At 39.0% G+C, this 20000-nt stretch overlaps 1 protein-coding gene across 2 annotated transcripts in view; it reads right to left on the reverse strand.

Annotated features, from left to right (window-relative positions):
• The window catches only part of LOC137992541 (peroxidasin-like), a 95283-nt gene that overhangs the window by 71527 nt on the left and 3756 nt on the right, over positions 1–20000 (reverse strand). The window contains exons 2-4 of one of the 2 annotated variants that reach the window (XM_068837913.1): positions 12204–12419; positions 10268–10429; positions 1348–1656 (exon numbers count right to left, since the gene is read on the reverse strand). In XM_068837913.1, coding sequence (XP_068694014.1) covers positions 1348–1656; positions 10268–10429; positions 12204–12419 — 687 coding nt within the window. The remainder of the gene's footprint in view (positions 1–1347; positions 1657–10267; positions 10430–12203; positions 12420–20000) is intronic. The other variant, XM_068837914.1, reaches the window with a different exon arrangement.

A 20000-nucleotide genomic window follows, 5' to 3' on the forward strand; every position in this document is an offset into this window, starting at 1 on the left:
AAATTTATCTTTAATTTCTGCTTTGTGTTGTCTGTGTTCCTGATTCTAAGTCGTGTTTTTGGTAAAAATCCAAACATTTTCTGTAAAAAACCTTTGGAGAACACCCCCGATTGATCGTTGTTGGATTCTAACGCCATTTTCAACAGCAAAATCATTATCAATGCAACCCACGCATACGGCGAGAGCCACTGAAATTTAAATTGGCCAATCAGAATTCAGCGAGCGGGAAAAACTGTGCTATCCGGCATCACGTCAATAGGTTCGCAGTTAAAGGGCTAGAAAATCATTTAAAAGATTTTGTGGCAACTATTTCGAGAACAAACTTGACGCCAAAACTGGCTTGCCGGCGAACGGCGATTCGACCGTCAGCTGTTGTGCTTTGGCTGTTATTTGTGCTTTTTCTAACTATTTTAAGACGAATTCAGTCTGGTATTTTTGAATAAAGTGCGAGAAGATGTGAAAAATGTATTGTTAATGTATTTATTTGTGCTAACGTAGCGACGATCGACAACAACGTCTTTTACGCACAGGAATGCACTGTTTCCAGTGAAAGGGCAAATGATTGAGAGGGTAGCACAGTTTTCACCGTGGCGCGCACTGTGGGCGCGGGTTCTGTTTGCACGGCCGTACTTGATATAAATGGGATTCCGCTGACCATTTTTCATGGTTCTGTGATGCAGGACCATTTCCACATGGAACATCTTCATTAATTGTGAAGTTTATCTTTTTGCCCTGTTTTATTTTCATCACTTTTTGATTGAGAAAATATACAATTTGCTCCTCAGAGTGCTGAAAAATGCATTTCCGAGGTTCTAATTTTAAGACCTTTCTGGGGGAGCATGCCCTCAGATCCTTCTAGGGGCTCAGGCCCTTTGGGCCCTCATTTACATGGCATTTGGCCATGTATTTACGTGTTACAGGTGAAATCTTGAGTGTTACACCTGCTTCAAAACTTAATGACAACCCTGTATTGGCATACTTGTTGCACTTCAATGAAGAAGTGTGAATACAATAAATTGTTATTGTATTAATATTAATTCTCTGTAAATATTATACTGATTTGACTTGACTTGAGAAAAAATAATGATTTGTTATAAAGACTGCTGATTTTATTGCCAAAGAGAGAAATAAGAGACAAGCTATTGCCATGAGCAAAAACACTCACAACGATGAAATTAAAAAATGTTTGTGAAGAGTTACATGTACACCGTCCTGTATAAGGATTAAGAATTGCTTCAGTGGGAATGCTGCAGAAAGGAGTTAAATTATTATGTTCATTCATGACACAAGAATTCACTAAAGAAATAAATGGTAACCTCAATAAAAATAAAAATAAAATGTTCTTACTTCGAAGTTCCATGCTTTTAGAGATGTTATAATTTTTTGTTTGTCGGAGAACCACTTCAAGAAGACACGTATATACCCCAGCATCTCTAACACCAACACTTTGTAAATTTAGTGGTTTAAGGGTGTCTTCAGTCTTATCTGGATCAGGAGAGCGCACACTTTCAAATAGTTCCCCATTCTTGTACCAAGAGATCCTTTTCAGTGATGTGGTTGCTTCCTCTCCTTCAGTTAAGTTGCATGCTATCTCCACCCGGGAATTGTGTTTAACGGTTCTGTTAGCAGAAACAGAAATTTTGGGGAGGTTGGCCACTGAAATACAAAAAAATGCCCAAATATAACAAGTCAGAAAACTTACAGCATACAAAAGCTGGTTATTCATTTTAACTTTTTTTGGTTGACTTAGCATGAATTATGAATTGGTAGAACATTACAGAGATAAAGCAGGCAGTGTGCGTCACGACTCTCAAAGGTTCATGGGTAGAAATGTGAATGTAGCTCATTTCAATCCAGACACGGTCGCGTACACATCTCCCGGGAGTATCTACAGTGAGAGTAAACATGGGAATCAAAACACTGCTTCCTTTTCTGAAAAGCGTTACAGATGAGAGTAATTTAGATCATTTCAAATATGTCACAGCGGCCGTAGATGCGTCTTGTTGGCTTCGCTTGAAATGTGACGACTGCCAACGATGGCTACACCGAAAGTGCCAAACAGGCATATCGCAGCAAGAGTACCGCGTCGCTGTCTGGACAGGCGAACCTATTGATTGGCGCTGTGCCCCCTTTTCTGATTACCCACTGAAAAGTATGCGCTTGGAGGATGGCAGCTACCTGTATAGCTGGTGAGCTGTTTCACAAAAGCTAAGTGTATTTACACAAGAAACTGAACTTGACTGTGAAATGAGACAACGAATTTTTTTTCCTGTTTCACAAAAGCGAAGCGTATTTACAAAATAAATTTGACTTGAACTTGAAATGTAACCAAAGCAATTTTTTCCTCAGGAGTCACCAGGCCTCTCCTTACTTTCTGAAGCCATTGTTACTGACGAGTCATCGATTACCGAACCTGCTCCCCAGCCTCATGAAGACAGTTTCCACCTGGAGTTCGAGATTGTGGACGACTCCACGAAGAGTAAACTGGTAAACTGTGGGGCGAACTCGGTTATGTAGGGGGCGAACTTCAACAGGGCGAACTCGCTACAGGGCGAAACCACCGTAATTCTCGATTACGTGATTGCTCCATATGAGGCAGATGCCCAAATAGCATACCTCATGAATAACGGTTACACCGATATTGTGATTTCCGAAGATTCTGAACTTCTAGCATACAAATGCCAAACGGTATGTTGAATAAGTCACGTTGTTTTTCCAAATGCTAGAGTATCATGCCCTCGATATATGATAGCATCACCCCTTTTTTTATTACACTTTTATTACACTAGGTCCAACTGAATTATACATATATTTTTTTAATCATTCTATATTTAAGACTGAAATGGATACATTTAATCATTTCCATGTGAAGCAGTTCTAAGCAGCATTAAAAAAAAAAACTTCAGAAGTTGTATATGTGCACCAATAAGGCTTCGAATTGAATAATTTCAGAATTATAATTTATTCAACATGTCATCTGCCTGCCCTTCTTTTCTCATTTGTTCACAGGTTTTATTCAAGCTGCAACTCAGTGGTGCATGTCAAGTCATCAAGCTTGAAAAGGCATTGGCCCACTTGTCACTGACGTATGAAAGTTTCCTTAACATCTGCATTGCTGCAGGTTGTGACTACCTTTCAAATGTACGTGGAATCGGAATTCATTCAGCAAAAAAGCTTGTGACAGAGGGAAAAAATTTCTTGGCTGTTCTGCAGAGCAACAAATATGCCCCAGGTGAATACACAAGTGGATTTCAAACAGCCAAGGCAATCTTTCTGCACAAGACTGATAAATCCTGCTGATGGAACAACAATCCCATTATCACCATGGACACTCCCGATTCACATTCCCAAACATCTTGTGGAATGTATCCACTTAAATACTTATTATACCTAGTGTATGTCGGCGAAAAGAATACTTCCAAAAACTCCACATGCTGAAATTTTTACATGCAAGCCGGTGAAGTCTTAATGGTGCACCCTACTATTATCATGGTTAATACCCTCTAACTGGTCTTCCGTCTTGCTGCTTGTTTGTAGTTATAACCGAAAACAAACCCTTCTTACTACCATATGAAGTCAGCTTCTGCGTATTACGGAATGACGGAACTCAAAATGGACCCAACATATTGTCACGTGAGAGAATTCCATGTTTATATGTCTACAAGTCTCCTGTTGAGTCCTGATGAGTGGGCGACCACGAAACAGGCTTGTAGGGATGAACTTGTAGTTTATTGTTTTTTTTTTTCTTCCATATATACTTCGCTCTACTTCTATGTATTCATCACTGTTTTAAGAAAATCAAATTTCACAATCCAACAATGTGTAACCGTACATCCTGTACCCAAGTTCAGGAGTTGCCATAAAGCCATTATGGTGACAACCGGGAGGGCACATTGTATACATATTGTGTATTACGCTCACTGTTCATACAGTTTGAGCACTCTCTGGATTGGGTGGAGAGCCTCATAATAGGTGTTCATTATTGGCATAATGCGTCGCTCACTGTTTGCAGTTTGAGCACTCTTGTGACTCCACAATGCAATCCAACAATGTGTAACCGTACATCCTGTGCCCAAGTTCAAGAGTTGCCATAAAGCCATTATGGTGACAACCGGGAGGGCACATTGTATACATATTGTGAATATACTTCACAGTAATCTTGAACGTCTGTAGAGAGAGTGCTCGATAGTAAAAAGACTAGAGCGTGAATATAAAGAAAGTATAAAGAAAGTAATGGAATCAACAAATTAATGATCTGACTAGCCATCTTATTACTAACTATAGTTTCGTACTGCACTAACCGTGAGGCACTCTTCAGATAAAATAGCTACGTGAAGAATCCGTTAAAACACACGCTTATACATGGCAGGATTACACTCGCGCGCTAAATTTGAATTAATCGTGTTGCGCGGAAATAAATCAACATATGAGGTTGCTGAGGAGATACTTCCTCGCGTGTCTACATGATGACACGAGTTCGTTACGCCTGTTCAAGGTCGCGAGGTCAGGTCTGCAGATAATAAAATATTTCTCCCACAAGCACAGGCTACATCGTTTGGAAACCAGGTTAAAAGAGGCGGCGTGTTTCAGGATCCTCCAACTGATCTGAAAATCTACGTTTGCCTCCTTCAATTTCCGAACATGCTTACTTAGCTCTGTGCTAAGTTTCTTTTTGTGATCTATGAATGAGTTTCTATGGTTGGTGAATCTTGTTTTGAAGGAGTTCCATGTAAAACCGATGTAAGTTTGAGGTGGTTTGTTGTCATTTGTTGCCACCGTTGGTTGGTAGATTTGAGGCAATTACCGTTCAACGGACAGTCAGCTGGCTTTCGGCAGTTGCATGATTTCAGTAGATCATGCGTGGAATGTAGGATCGACTTGTTGTGGGCGTTGATTTTCTGCCTCAGATTAGACATACAGCTGTAGCTGATTTTAACTGTAGACTGATTAAAGATCTTGTGGAGGATGTGGTTTGTACGGAATTCTTCGTCAAGGATTTTGAAGAATGTTCATCCAAAGCAACTCCCAGACAAAGTAAGTGAGTGAGTGAGTGAGTGAGTGAGTGAGTGAGTGAGTGAGTGAGTGAGTGAGTGAGTGAGTGAGTAAAACAGTAAACAGTAAATCTTTATTGCGCCTTACTCTCCAAAGGGAGGTATCGGTCTCGTTACAATAAAGGTGATGATATCTACTTGAATAACTAATTAACTAAAAAGATCATACAATTACTTGTAATACAATTGGTATAAAATTATTATTTTAATTATTTTGCATTTAGGAAGTCTTTTCTCTTCTGAAACATTAAATATGTGTATTTACCTATTATCTTTGAAGTGCTTTCGTTTTCTAGGGTAAGTAAATACCGTATTTTATCCTCATCATTAAGGCTTTTGAAAACAACATCGTGTGTTGAAAGGAGAGAATGGAGCTCATTTCTAATGTTATCGTACCCTGGGCGATACATCAAGAAGTGCCGCTCATCTTCTATATAGCCTCTATTGCAGACTAAACACGTTCTTCCATCTACTGGGATTGGTGCACCTCTATTTTCGTATTTCCCAGTCTGTATTCGCAAGCTATGAACCCCCAGACGCAATTTTGTCATACTTATTCTATGTGCTGGGTTTCTGATAGTTTTGAGATAGTCTTCCAATTGGTAGTCGAATTTGACTTCTTTGTGTGTAAATTTCTCTCTAGAGCCTTCGGAAGTGTTGTTGCGAGCCTTCAGCCAATTTCGAATGTAGTCCTTTTTAAGCTGTTTCTTTATGGAGGAACGAGCATTCTTAATGTGTAGTTGGCTTGATGTATTGCCTGTAGAGTGCATTCGTATAGTTTCGTCATTATTTAATACATCAAAAAATTGGCTGTGACTTTTTGCGTGATGAAAGGCTTCCTCTAATAGAGGGTTGACTGTTTTATGCTGCAATCTAAGCGAGTAACTAAATATTGAAGCTTTTATGTCTATACTTAAAGGGTACCGTCCAAGTTCTGCCCTACAGGCAATGTTCTCTGTGTACCATGGGGTATTTAGTGTTTGTTTACAGAACTTGATATGGACTTGTTCGATAGTGCTTTTGTCAAAATGGGCTTTGGTCAAAATGAGTGAGTCAGTGAGTCAGTGAGTCAGTGAGTCAGTGAGTCAGTGAGTCAGTGAGTCAGTGAGTCAGTGAGTCAGTCAGTCAGTCAGTCAGTCAGTCAGTCAGTTACGTTGCATGTTATCACCACCCGGGAATTGTGTTTAACGGTTCTGTTAGTAGAAACAGAAATTTTGGGTAGGTCGGCCTCTAAAATACAAAAAAATGCCCAAATATAACTTACAGCATACAAAAGCCCGTTATTCATTTTAACCATTTTTGGTTGACTTTGCATGAATTATGAATTGTGTAGAACATTACAGAGATAAAGCATGTTTGTGTTTTCAAAAGCGATATCTATTTTTGGTTCTTTAAAAACGGATACAATGTACTTAAACCCCATAATCATGTTACAGACAAATGTGAGATGTAATTTTGTGGTCTTGAGTTTGACCACATAAGAATATACATTTGTAGCTTCGGCATGTAAAATTAATGGTGACCACAACTTTAATATCTACTAGTGTTTACTTTACATACATGTACATGTGTATTTTTAGTCCAAATTCATGGTATGCACTTAACGCAGGTTAAATCATCAAAATGCACAACATTGTATGTATCTACTAGAGCGCTTTCCTTATTCCCAATAGTCAATCTGAACATGAGCCCTAGTAAAGGACAAGGACAAAAGAAAACTCTGGCTAGGGTGGGAATCAAACCCACTGGCTATAGATTACATGTACACATCGCGCAGAATGCCGCGACACATCCGGGACTTAATTCCACAGTCAGCGCGAAAATTCAAATTCGATCTGGTTGCTCGATAGCTAAACAATAAAGAAAACGACCACAAAAAGGCCGAAGACGCATACGTTTTTAGAGATTGCCTGCTTCGTACTTTTGTTTCGTGGTGGTTATCATACGGCTTTTGTAGATGAGATATTGATGGATTAAATGAGACAATTTTCAAGATCTTACGAATCGCGAATTTAGTCGTTTTTCTCCTCTGAATTTGGTCTATTTTAGGGAAAATACTGTAAGAAAAATTTGGAGCTGGACTTTTCTCCCTTTTAAGTGTCCCTTTATAACGGTTATCATATGGCTTTGAATATTTGTTGTTCAAGGAAGTCATGCCAAGTTTTAACGGAAAATGATGGTTACAAGCGGTCGTTCTATTCAAACTTCGAACTCCCCAGCTGACCTTCTTGCCTTCCTGCTCTTCGGAAACAAGAAGAACAAAAGAACGAAACTGTTTTGAATTTCCCGGCCGAACATTAATATATGCTAAGCTCCGCCTCCGCAAACAATCGATGCTATCAGGCATTGTAATTGAGGTGCTAAACTGTATCATTTAAAAGTCTCACTTCAAGTAACGCTTTGCGTCAGTTGCAACCAACAATTCGATAAAGTTTCAATACGCGCGCATTCTTCACAGAACCCCAATATGCCGTCCGTGCAAGAAATGCAACGCGTTGATCGGGAGCTCTCTTTAGAGCTCACTGAATCCCCGATCAATCCCGCTTTACCCCAGGTTCAGTGCCTGTTTTCCGTTTGACTTTTCGGGCCCGAAAGATTTTAAACAACCCAACTGCATAGAGGTTGAAGTTGACCGCCATCTTGCCTCAAGTTTTTTCAGCAGACCTGCGCATATACTCTAGTAAAAACACCGCTTTACGGAACTGGCGAAAAACAGACAGTAAAAAGCACTTCCCGTACGGTTTGTTTTTCATTGCCCGCGGTAACCGTTTCTTGATCGCGCATGATAATGGCTAACCGGGAGAAAATCTCATCTTCTGTAATACCGAGTTGAATGAAATAAAATTGACTGTTGTCTGTTCTCCGTTTCCTCTCCAAGGGATCCGATCGTTCTCTTATCGAGATTTTCTGCCGACTCTGTTAAAAAAAAGGTCTAGCATGGAAGTCAGAAACCTCTTGCCCTTACCAATGTGTCATTGCCGAGAGGCACAAAACATAACGATTTTTCAATCGCACTGACTACTACCGAAACAATGTGGAGAATTTGAGGTTGCAAAAGAGCCTTCGCTTCACTTGAGTTCAATAGCCATTTTCCTATTGAGCATAAATATTCACGATAAGAAAAGCTGGGGAGAAGAGAAATAAAGGAAAATTTGAAACATCGGGGGACACATTGTTGGTCTTGGCTTTTATTGGAGTTGGACATTGTTGGTCATTGTTGGTCATTGGACCGCAACTGTAACTTTTTATGTTATGTCGAAACAAATCGAAATTTGAATAATTATCCTTACAAAATGCAAACATATTCCCATAGGACTGAACAAGAGAATTACAGGGCCATTTCGGTCCCACTTGTCGAAACGCTTTGGAGAACAAGGCGTATCAAAATAGGTTTTATTGACACGCAAAAACTGGCAGGGTTTGACGGATAAACCCCGCCATTGTGTGCAGTTGGGTTAGAAAAAAAGTGTCCTTGACATTCGGATGTTCTTCTCTCCGGAAGTTTTTTTTTTTTCCGATGGAGAATAAATTTTCTTCTGCCCATGTCGTCAAGCGTATTCAACGTTACGAGCCTCTCTTCGTTGAAAAAATCTTAATAATGAAACGATCGAGAAGTTTAACAAAGTGAGTTCATTATTAAGACCTGGTTTTAAAGTGCTTAGTACGCATGAAGCTATTTCAGTTAACGCTTAGATTTTAGTTACCTTTTGTTACCAAAAGTTGTGAAATTTTTTGCAGGAACTTGTCAAAAGTTGTTTTCAATAGCAAGAGTAGCCTAATTAGGGCTCTTTTGTTAACTTTATCACACCTTGATATTCGCATATGTCTTCTGAACAGTTTGATGGACAGCCGTAGAATTTACCGAAGAGAAACCGAAAGACCGAAATATTCACAATGCCAAATCGGCGGACCAATCATAGCGGACTAGTTCTGAATGAGAAATTAATTATGCCGCACATCCGAAAATTATGCACCGCAAGTAGATGTCGCCAAAAACAATAGCATTCTGCGCGATGAGTAGATCGCCATTGCTCTACCGACTGGTCAAGTAACAGGGTCAGACAGGAGTGGACCATGGCTGCAGTGAATTCACCACTAGCTCAGCTTTGGCCTTGACCGATAACAACTGCAGCAGAGATCTCCTGGCAGAATGGTCAGCTCTTTCCACAGGAAAAATCTAAACATGGATATTACTGCATGTATTCCATGAGATGACATCTGGATCAGTTACATGTACACATAGTTTGTATGGTTATACAGCAATACGTGTACTTTAAATGATACAACATAGTCAGATTCCCTTTCACCTGGTCTCCAAATTGAACTCCTTGCTGTGGTAGTTGAGTTCAAAAGATTCAGTTAAACAATTATTGAAATGCTGCCAAAGTAGGAAAATAATATTTCACATCGGCTTGTGGGATTAGTACAGGTACATTTTTCTTTCAAATACATTCATGGAATGGGAATAAAACTGAACTTTAATGTAGACAGGAAAGGATCTTAGAAATTACATCTGTATATAATTATTTCTCTTTAAATTCTTAGAAGTTCTAATAGTGAAAAAGACAAGAGTGGTCGTGCAGGAAGGACAATGAAAACTCTTGACTAAAAAATGTAAGTTAGCTATCAAGCAAGTTTACAGGCACAAGGAAGGGTTACGTTTTTACAAACGTTGGCGGTGTAGCACTTATATTTCAACAGACTTAACTGATTAGAGTGTAATGTGAAGTGCTAGTTTTGTACCCCATATGAACCATGTGAGCGTTAGCCCTACTAACGGAAATGGCCCACACAAGAACAGAGAAAAACTCCGACCAGGGTGGGAACCCACCACTCAGTTAAGTTTACGTAGTTTACAAGCACTCCACTTTTAACAATAAATTACAAATGTATGAAAGAAACAATTCAAACCTAACAGAAACATTATTAAGAACACCGAGGGGCAGAAGGCAACCAGCTGTCTATTTACAAAGCATGGTACGTAGAGTTGAATCTGGGACAACTGGATACAAATTCAAACCAGAGGTCAGAACGGGATTTGAACCCGGAGCAGCCGCATGGAAACCCAACGCCCTAACCAGTGGACCATGCTGCTTCCTTATGGAAATAATGAGACATTAACATGCAACCTCAGTGATCTTGATAACACAGATGTGTTTTCAGTAAATCAAAATGAACAAAGGTAAATTAAAATGAACTTTAAATAAGGTTCCCACCTGGGATGACAATGACAGTGAAGCCATGCTTTCTTGCAACAGAGTCATTCACTGCAAAGGCATGACATTCATACCTTCCCAATATACCAAGATTGCTATCGTCGGCAAGCGTAACATTTCGAATGTTTAATGTTACAAAGAGCTTTGTTGCATTTCTTTCATCTATGAAAATTGAAGCCAATAAAAAGTTAGCACAGACAGACTGAAACAACTTGGGGACAGCAGTTAATAGGCTTATAGCCATTGCAGAGAGGTGGCATTTGTGAAGAGGTTGAATCTTTTTATTCTTTTAAAAGAAAACAAGACACATGCTTTAAGTATAAGAAATCGTATGAATGTGAATGCATTTCGTGATTTATGGGCACAAGCGATGTTTTGAAAGTTGTCAAAATTGCATGAGCCATAGGCGAGCACAATTTGAGAACTTTCGAAACATCACGAGTGACCATAAATCATGAATTGCTCAAGCAAGTTCATGATTTGTTATTTTATTATTATTATACTCAAAAAAAAAAAAAAAAAAAAACTCCATCGCTTTGTTTCCACTCTACATGTATAAACTCTTTTGCATTCTTATTTCTATAACCTATTTCTGCATTCATGGTTGACCAGTCAGAAACACAATTTTGTTGAGCATTATAATAAGCATTCTTAATGTTCCCAAGTTTACACTGTACATGTATGTTTACTAGTACTGTTACAGTGGCACATATTTTATACTGTACATGTAGTGTTAGTAATAACATCTACGAATACATACGTAACAGAACTTTTAAAATGTTTACAATAGACCAATTCGGCTAACTCAATGTTGTACCCAATTAAGATCCTTTGAAAGTAAAACGTTTTGTTCCAAATATTTCCATGTGAATGCTACATTATCATGCAAATGCAATACACAAAGAATCTTAACCCCGAGAGATTTAAATTGGGTACAACATCACCAAATTGGTCTATTTGCCAAATTAGCCAAATTGGTCTATTTGCAAACAATAAAAATACCAAAACGTGACCATTTCATCCCAGAGGCAGCCTTCATTGAACTTGAGTTTGTTTGTTATTTATTTGTTTGAGCAGGTTGAAGTTTTGGCAGCTATTCAGCTGATGTGGACCTGCTATACCCACCCACCCATATACACACAGAGGACAGCCACAACAACGGGAACTTCATTGCCTACTCTTCTCGAATAGTGTGTGGGTTCTATGTCCCACAGGGAACTAATTAACATGGAAGTTATTTGTGAGACGGGACGTCTGGCTTATCGTCCTTATCCGAGAAGACTTGAAAGTCCAACTATTTGCGGATGTAATTACAAAGGCAGCACTTTCTCCTTAGTTATTTAAAGACCCTGAATGTTGGTCCCGCCGGAGTCGAACTCCCGACCTCCCGCATGGCAGCCCGGTGCTCAACAAACTGAGCCACCGGTGCGCGGGTTACATGTATTCGAGATCTTGGAGAGGTTATTGAAGAGAACACTACATACAGGTACATTGTAAACTAAAATTGTAAACTAAAATAGTGCCCATTAAGTAAAAAATTATCTCTTGCTTACTTTAAAGACCTTGAAAGGTCTTGATGAAGAATGAAGAATGGTGTTTTCTATTTTGGAATAATAATTATCTTCTCTCCTTCCAGAGATATTCAAGTTTTTGTTTAAAAATTGCCAGCAGGAATCATTAAATCTTTGTGCCTGTAATTGCTAAGATTTTAGAGGTTGCGAAATACTCTGGTGATCTTCAACAATTACAGGGGTACATGTAGCTGACTTATACCCGATTCACACCAACTAAGGGGTTTTCCTCCCTCATCAAGATGGACTTTCAGTCAAGTAAATCCAGCTGTGGGTGGATACCCTTGATGGGGAGAACCTGTGGTATCCTTCTCTTCCAGTGAATTGAATGAATAAAATTAAATTGAAGAAACGAGTGTACCCACCTGATATACGAAACTCTTCAGTTCTGGTTTCAAGGAACAAGTTTTCATTGGGTTTAAGTTCGACAGGATTTACAAAACGACTAAACCTCAAAAAATTTATTTTTTCAGGGGTTTTTATTCCTTTAGGATCAAAAGCCACACATGTAACCTTGGCACTTGTAAATTCAATTGGATAGATGTTCTCTGGATATGGCTCCACAATACGAAAGTTGTTAGCTGAAGGGAGAAAGCAGGGTAAAAATGGTTAGTGCTTGGTCAAAATATAAAACCTTTTAAAAGTTTTTGAACCCATTATGGTTATGCTCCTTTTATCATTGTTTTTCATTCAATTTTACAATAGATGTGCATCGTATTTCATCTAAATAAGAGAAATGGTCACTTATTGTTCTGCATAAAAAATAATTAATACAATAAGGCGATGTATTATTACAATAAGGCAATGTATAGTTTTTTATCAAGGAAAAAAAATAATACCGAAACAAGGCACTTACAGTGGTTTGCCTCAACTTGATAAAAATTAACACTTTCCTGCCAAAGAGTAACACATACATGTGTATATTTTACTCCTCTAGGGCAAAAAGCAAATAATAGGACATTTGTATGATGATGTTATTTGACTACAAGTCCCAGAATCCTTCAGGTTTTGCTTGTCTCGTGCTAATAAGAGCTATTGTTATTTTTACCCCGCTGAGAATACAAAATTTAACCAACAAAAGAAGAGCAAAATGAATTCTGGTAGTTGTAGTCAAACATTTAATGATGCTATCGTGAAAGTTGCCTATTACGACAATTCTACAAAATTTCGGCACAAACATCTCGATCTCTACATTCCAAAAATATGCATATCCCATCTAATGGCACATGTCAAAGTATAAAGTTGTTTATCAAATGAAGAAATTACAAGAAATTCGAAAATATCTCCATCTTATGGCTGACAAATAAATCTGAAAGCTCACTGGAGAGGTCTTAACTACATTTCTACTCCAAAGGAAGGCAAGAGGTAGTAGGGTGTGCAAAGAGTCTTGATGGAATTTGGCGGTAGGTGGTACTGTTTGAAAATCAAGGTCAACGCAAGAGTTGCTTTCTTTGGATTTGTTATTATTTTATTTTTTCACCCAAGAAGAGCACTCAGTCTGGTAATTCTCTCAGTCTGGTAATTGTGTATCACAGCCGATGTACAAAGAGAGGAAACAAATTATGAGCACTTGATAGCCGATTTTTCCACGAAATTTTTTTGACTTGGATGAAAATCACAATATTTTCCCCAGAAAATTATTTAAAGGTAATGTCATGACCTTTCTGATGTTAGTTGGTCTTGGTTTTAATTAGCTACCAAAATTAGATCATCAAATTTCAAATTCAAGTTCTTTTACCATCTCTGCAACTTTCGAGATAAACTAAGAATAAGGCCAGGATCCGAGCCAGCATCCAAGCCAGGATCCGAGCCAGGATCCGAGCCAGGATTCGAGCCAGGATCCGAGCTAGGATCCGAGCCAGGATTCGAGACCTAAGCGAGACCTAACCTAACCTAACCGAGACCTACCCTAACCCTAACTAGACTTAACTAAACTAGAACCAACCTAAATAGACCTAACCTAACCGATTCGAGACCTAACCTAACCGAGAGATTCGAGAATAAATAGCGGAGAAAGCTCATCTTAGCTCGAATCCTGGCTGAAATCCTGGCTCGGATCCTAGCTCGAATCCTGGCTCGGATCCTAGCTCGAATCCTGGCTCGAAGTTTAGGTATCCTCGCAACTTTCAGGCTACAAAGAATTTTCTTCCAAAATGAAGTTTACTTCTAGCCGTCAAGAATATATACATGTAATTATTTTAAATTTCTGCAAAATTCAACATTAACTAAACTTCTCGATTTCGTCACGCCAAAAATATGCATCTATCTCGTCTATTAGCACATGTCAAAGTGTAAAGTTGTTTACAGGACGAAAAAATTACCTTTCCTAAAAACCCACTCTAATGTCGTCTTTCTTCAACTACAGTGTAGCTACCAAAATAAGTTTGTTTACGCATCTCCGCAGATTTCAATATGCCAGCTTGACAAGTTTTATACCCCTACCTATGAGAAATTTTTATTTTCAATTTCAGCCAAACGAAAAAAATTGTGAATTGATTATGATTTTTTCGCATAAGAGATCTCGATATGACAAAAATATGCACATCGAGTCGGCAAGTGTCAGAGAGAAAGTTGCCTTTGATGACAACTGATGAGATTTTTACAAAATGTTTCGAAATTCGAAAATATCAGACATCTTACTGGAATATCAACATGAAAGCTCATTGGAGAGGTTTTATGGGCATTTTGACTCCAAAGGCTGTTTTTCCGCTCAAATCCTTCCGGCGTCCCCAACAGGTTTGCCAATCAAATTATAATGCGATTGTCAAAATCGTGCCGTAAATTCTCTAAAATTTCTCTTTTCATGAGGAAAATTAAGAAAGGAAAAGGTAACAAGTAGGCGGCAAACAGACTTACTGTAAAATGGGCATCAATTGTTAAAATTGAATAAAGACCTCATTAGTTTAGTGATTCATGCACGTGAGTCGTGATCTTACTCTCACTCATCCACCCACTGACTACATTCGAAATTGGCTGAAGGCTCGCAACAACACTTCCGAAGGCTCTAGAGAGAAATTTACACACAAAGAACTCAAATTCGACTACCAATTGGAAGACTCAAAACTATCAAAAACCCAGCACATAGAATAAGTATGACAAAACTGCGTCTGGGGGTTCATAGCTTGCGAATACAGACTGGGAAATACGAAAATAGAGGTGCACCAATCCCAGTAGATGGAAGAACGTGTTTAGTCTGCAATAGAGGCTATATAGAAGATGAGCGGCACTTCTTGATGTATTGCCCAGGGTACGATAACATTAGAAATGAGCTCCATTCTCTCCTTTCAACACACGATGTTGTTTTCAAAAGCCTTAATGATGAGGATAAAATACGGTATTTACTTACCCTAGAAAACGAAAGCACTTCAAAGATAATAGGTAAATACACATATTTAATGTTTCAGAAGAGAAAAGACTTACTAAATGCAAAATAATTAAAATAATAATTTTATACCAATTGTATTACAAGTAATTGTCTGATCTTTTTGTTAATTAGTTATTCTAGTAGATATCATCACCTTTATTGTAACGAGACCGATACCTCCCTTTGGAGAGTAAGGCGCAATAAAGATTTACTGTTTACTGTTTTACTCACTCACTCACTCACTCACTCACTCACTCACTAACTCACTCAGACAGACAGACAACCCCGATGGCACTGTGCATTACGGGCTAGCCCGTACGCACAAAAATTATGTATTTTTCTTTTGTCCACGCTAGCTTCATTCTGCTTCATTCTGGTGTTCTTCTGGTTTATTCTGCCTTATTCTGGTGTCGTTGCGCCTCACTCCGGTATAATATTTATTCCGGTACCATTCTTGTTCATTCCATTTCATTCCGGTGTCATTCCGCTTTAATTCAGAGTCATTCTGCCTCATGACGGCATATTCCGCTTTATTCAGGTATGTTCCCTTCCGTTCAGTTCCGTACCTGTGTTTAGTGACGCCCAGTAAAATTTGTCAAGTCTCACTCCCAGGAGTCAATGGGTACAGTGTGTACTTACATGTAAATCCCCCATACTTTTAATAACAAGCCAGTGAATTATCAACAACCGATGAATTCTTGCCTGGCAAAAGAGGTAAAATCTCTAATATCAAAACATCATTGCTTAGTGATTACAGTATCTGGTTCAAATTTTCAGAGAATGCACTTTCAGTATTCAGTTCTTTATTCTCAACTGACTGATTAAAGAAAACTATTTTAGCCTTGTGCTAATGAATAAAAAATGTAAACATTGCCAACCTTCCTTTGAGACAGTGTAATTAACAATAAATTTTGAGCTGTCACCAAAGAAGTTTTGAGAGATCATGGATTGACTTTAATGCTTTGTTTAATACCTTGACCATTGAATTCACAAATGGAGACCCAAAAAATAGAAATCAGGACTGCATTTTTTATGGGCCAAACCTTTAACAATGATTATTATACTATGCTATCTACTAGATTGGCTTACTGGAATTGGCTAAAAATAGCTTGTAATAGACAAACAATAACAACAAACTCTTGCCATGGAAACAATCCTACTTAATAGTTCACAGTAAATTATTTTATTTTATTTTTTTATGACTTGTATTTTTATTTTATTTTATTTTTTTACATACAGTAATTAAACACAATTCTAAAACATCAAATTACACTACTTACAATACTGCATTTACTAACACTTCATTACAATACTTGTCTAATGCCTAGCTACCTAAATATTATAAAAAGAAAAAAAAAAAGAAAAAAAAGGATTCCATGTACAGCCAAATACGTATAGTTCTAAGAAACACCCTTCAAAAACAGATTATGGGTTAGGTTCAGAGCCCATGCACAAATCCCACTTCTTATTAAATTTGCCCATGTTATTAGCATTTACACATATAAGCTTTTCCGTTTCATACTTAATTTTTGCCTTTAGCTTAAAGGCGTTTATAACAGGAGGAGACAGATTTCTTTTGCAATCCCATATAATTATATGATTTAGCGACTAGTATCAAATAGTTTAGTAAAGGGCAATTTGCGTAAATAATACCAATCATGACATCTTGCAGAGTAAGGTGGACGAATTCTCTGGTCAGTAGGAAGAAGAAATATTCGAAATCTTTCCAAAAAGGTTGCACAAGGCTACTATGAAAAACGAGATGCTGTAGAGCTTCCGGTTCTGAGTTACAAAACTAACATTTATCCTCTGAGATGTAACCTATCTTAAATAACTTTGTATTAGTAAATAGTATCGAGTTAAGGACTTTGTACTGAAATTCTTTTATGTATGGTTCAAAGGACACGTTATGCGGTAGCCAGAAAACCCTTTTTCAAGTGATCTTCTGACAAACTAAAAGTTTTCCTCAGATGTTGAGAATTATTTGGAAGCTTGGCTTTTGAGGTTTTCATTAATGTGTAATAGTCCTTATCAGGACTTGAAAATTGCGACCTGCCCCTTTGCGATTAAAATATCTGGAGGAGTCGCCAATTTGCGACCAGCTTTTACCGTTGAAATAAAAGGGTTAACAGTTGGCATTTTGTCGCGACTTTTGCTAAAGTAAGTAAATTGATGAAAAATCATTTCGATTCTCGTCCTGGATTTTGTTTCAACTTGGAGATATGGAGCAAAATTGTAATGTGGTCCGCGATCCATTTCCTCGATCAATCACCATTTTCAGCAGTTTCATACACGTATATATTGCGGGCTTCTATTGCCGAAAAATGCGTGGAAACTGCTCACGAATTTTAATCTCACAAACGAAATGGCGTGTTTTCTTCAATAAAATAGTCAATCTCTTTGGCTTTCATGTTTGTAAGGATGGTTAGCAGCTGCTTTATCACTAATATCAGGCATTTCTTCAGTTTTATGCGGAAAATTGTCACGATATCGTAGTATAGTCGTACGTGACCAGTTGGCCATGCAACCAGACGTTGATTGACATAATCAACGTCTGGTTACATGGCCAACGGGTCACGTACGACTATACTACGATATCGTCACAAAAATATCGTAATCATGCGGAGGATGTGGATTTTAGGGATTATGCGGATCTGCATCGCTGCATCCTGTCAGAAGCCCTGTTTAAAAGCAGTCAGTGTAAAACGCAGACTGCAGACCAGGGCTAAAATGCAGACTGAGGGTAAAATGCAGACTGCGGGTAAAATAAAATATTAATGATGAAAAATGAGTCATAAGGATAAAATAAAGAGTGTTCGTACCCGTTTGTACTTTCACACTGAAACCCCAACACAGGTTCCATCGCTTTGGTTGCCCCACCGCATGTTATAAATCAGGATATTCATCGAGCTCTGTAATAATTAAAGCTCTTTGAATCCTTGTTGTTGTTGGAAAAAGTATAGTTTTGTTAAGTGAGTTGCCTTTAGGCAAAAAAATCACCACCCCATAACTCTACTGTCCATTTTGCTGCACCGAACAAAGTCACCGAGTAATTACCCAATAACTCAGTTTATTTTGGCACGTATGGGTACTGTTGATAGCGTGGTGCTCTGATAAAGTTATTGCTTTAATAGCGAAACGTCAAGGTCTTAAGTAACAAGCTAGATATGCTAGTTTACTGCACATTGCAAATGCACGTGTAATAAGCTACGTATGCTAATTTCTTGTTGAGTTCCATGTTCACGTGTAACACTTTTCCTTTCATAAAAAAAATAAAAAAAAAAAAATAAATAAATAAAATCATGAAACGCACGATACAGAGTAACAGTTTGTGCTATAGCGTAATCCAGGAAATAAATCAAAGTGCTTCAAGTCTCAATGCCTCATAGCTATGCGAGTGTTCAACTAATGTTCATTACATAATCTTTGAATCTGGAGGGCAGCTTCCGGTTCCTAGACCTCCGCAGCACAATTTCCGGTGATGCATGATGTTCAGGGTTCATGTACTCGGGCTGCTCCACCTGTTCTGCTCCGCCACTGTTTGAATTTGAAGGGTCGTCCACCTGCTCAGATGTATCTGATGCTACATCAGTATCGATTGATACCGGTTCACTATAGCTGTGCGCTGGATTGGAGGATGCTTTCCTAATTTGCGCATGATTCCGACGAACAAGCCCCAACGGAGTACTTACAGTGCATGATCTTGGCGCAGGCTTGTTAACCACCTCACCATGTATCCAGGGTTTGCTTCTGTTCTTCGGGCTCGGTTTCACGAAGACTCTTTCGCCGATTGCAAATTCACTAGGCTGCTTTGATGCTCGTTTGTCATAGTGGGCCTTGGCCTTTTGTTTCCTTTCCGCAATGTTCTGGGTCACTACGCTCGGCACTGTTAGTTGCGGTTGGAGTTTGCTTGTAGCCATGGGAATCAGATCCCGGAGTCTTCTGGACATCAATCTCTGTGCCGGGGAATAAACGTGACCCTGCTGAGGTGTATTGCGATATGCCAGCAAAGCAATATAGGGGTCCTCTTCCCGTGATTTCTTTAAAATGTGCTTTGCAATTTTCACTGCGGACTCTGCTTTTCCGTTGCCACGGCTGTGATAAGGTGAGGACTTGACAAATCCATAGTCGCGCGCAAAACGTGAGAACTCATGGCAGTCGAACTGTGGGCCATTATCACTGATGCAAGTGTCGGGTATACCATGGCGCGCGAAGTTTCTTTTCATAGATCTGATGACAATGCTTGCTGCGACGTTTCTGAGTGACTCAAGTTCAAAATAGTCGCTGTAGTGATCTATCATCACGAGGTATTGCTTTCCATCCAGTACGAACAGGTCGACACTTATCTTTGACCAGGGATGTGAGGGTATCTCGTGTGAGAGCATGGGCTCTGTTGGCCGCTCGGCGTGGTACTGGCTGCAAATTCCACATGACAAGCAGGTTTCTCGGATGTCCGACTGCATTCCAGGCCAGAAAAGGCATTCCCGCGCTCTCCTTATGCTGCTGTCATAGCCTTGATGGGCTTTGTGTATCTTGCGAAGCATCTCCGCTCTCAGTGAAGAGGGTACTATGACTTGATCCAGTTTGAAGAGAACACCGTTGTCGGCTGTGATCTCCTCTCTGTAACTCCAGAATCCCCTGATTTCCTCTGGTACCGATTTTCTTTCATCAGGCCAGTCGGTCATTGTTGCTGAGTTTAGGATGGACAGGACAGGGTCCTTGCTTGTCTCGGTTCGAATTCTTTCCAACGTGTCAGCTGTTACGTTACTGGGTTTCAGATCCATTTCCACCAATTCCA

Source organism: Montipora foliosa, chromosome 2 (assembly GCF_036669935.1).
Source record: "Montipora foliosa isolate CH-2021 chromosome 2, ASM3666993v2, whole genome shotgun sequence".
Classification (NCBI taxonomy): domain Eukaryota; kingdom Metazoa; phylum Cnidaria; class Anthozoa; order Scleractinia; family Acroporidae; genus Montipora; species Montipora foliosa.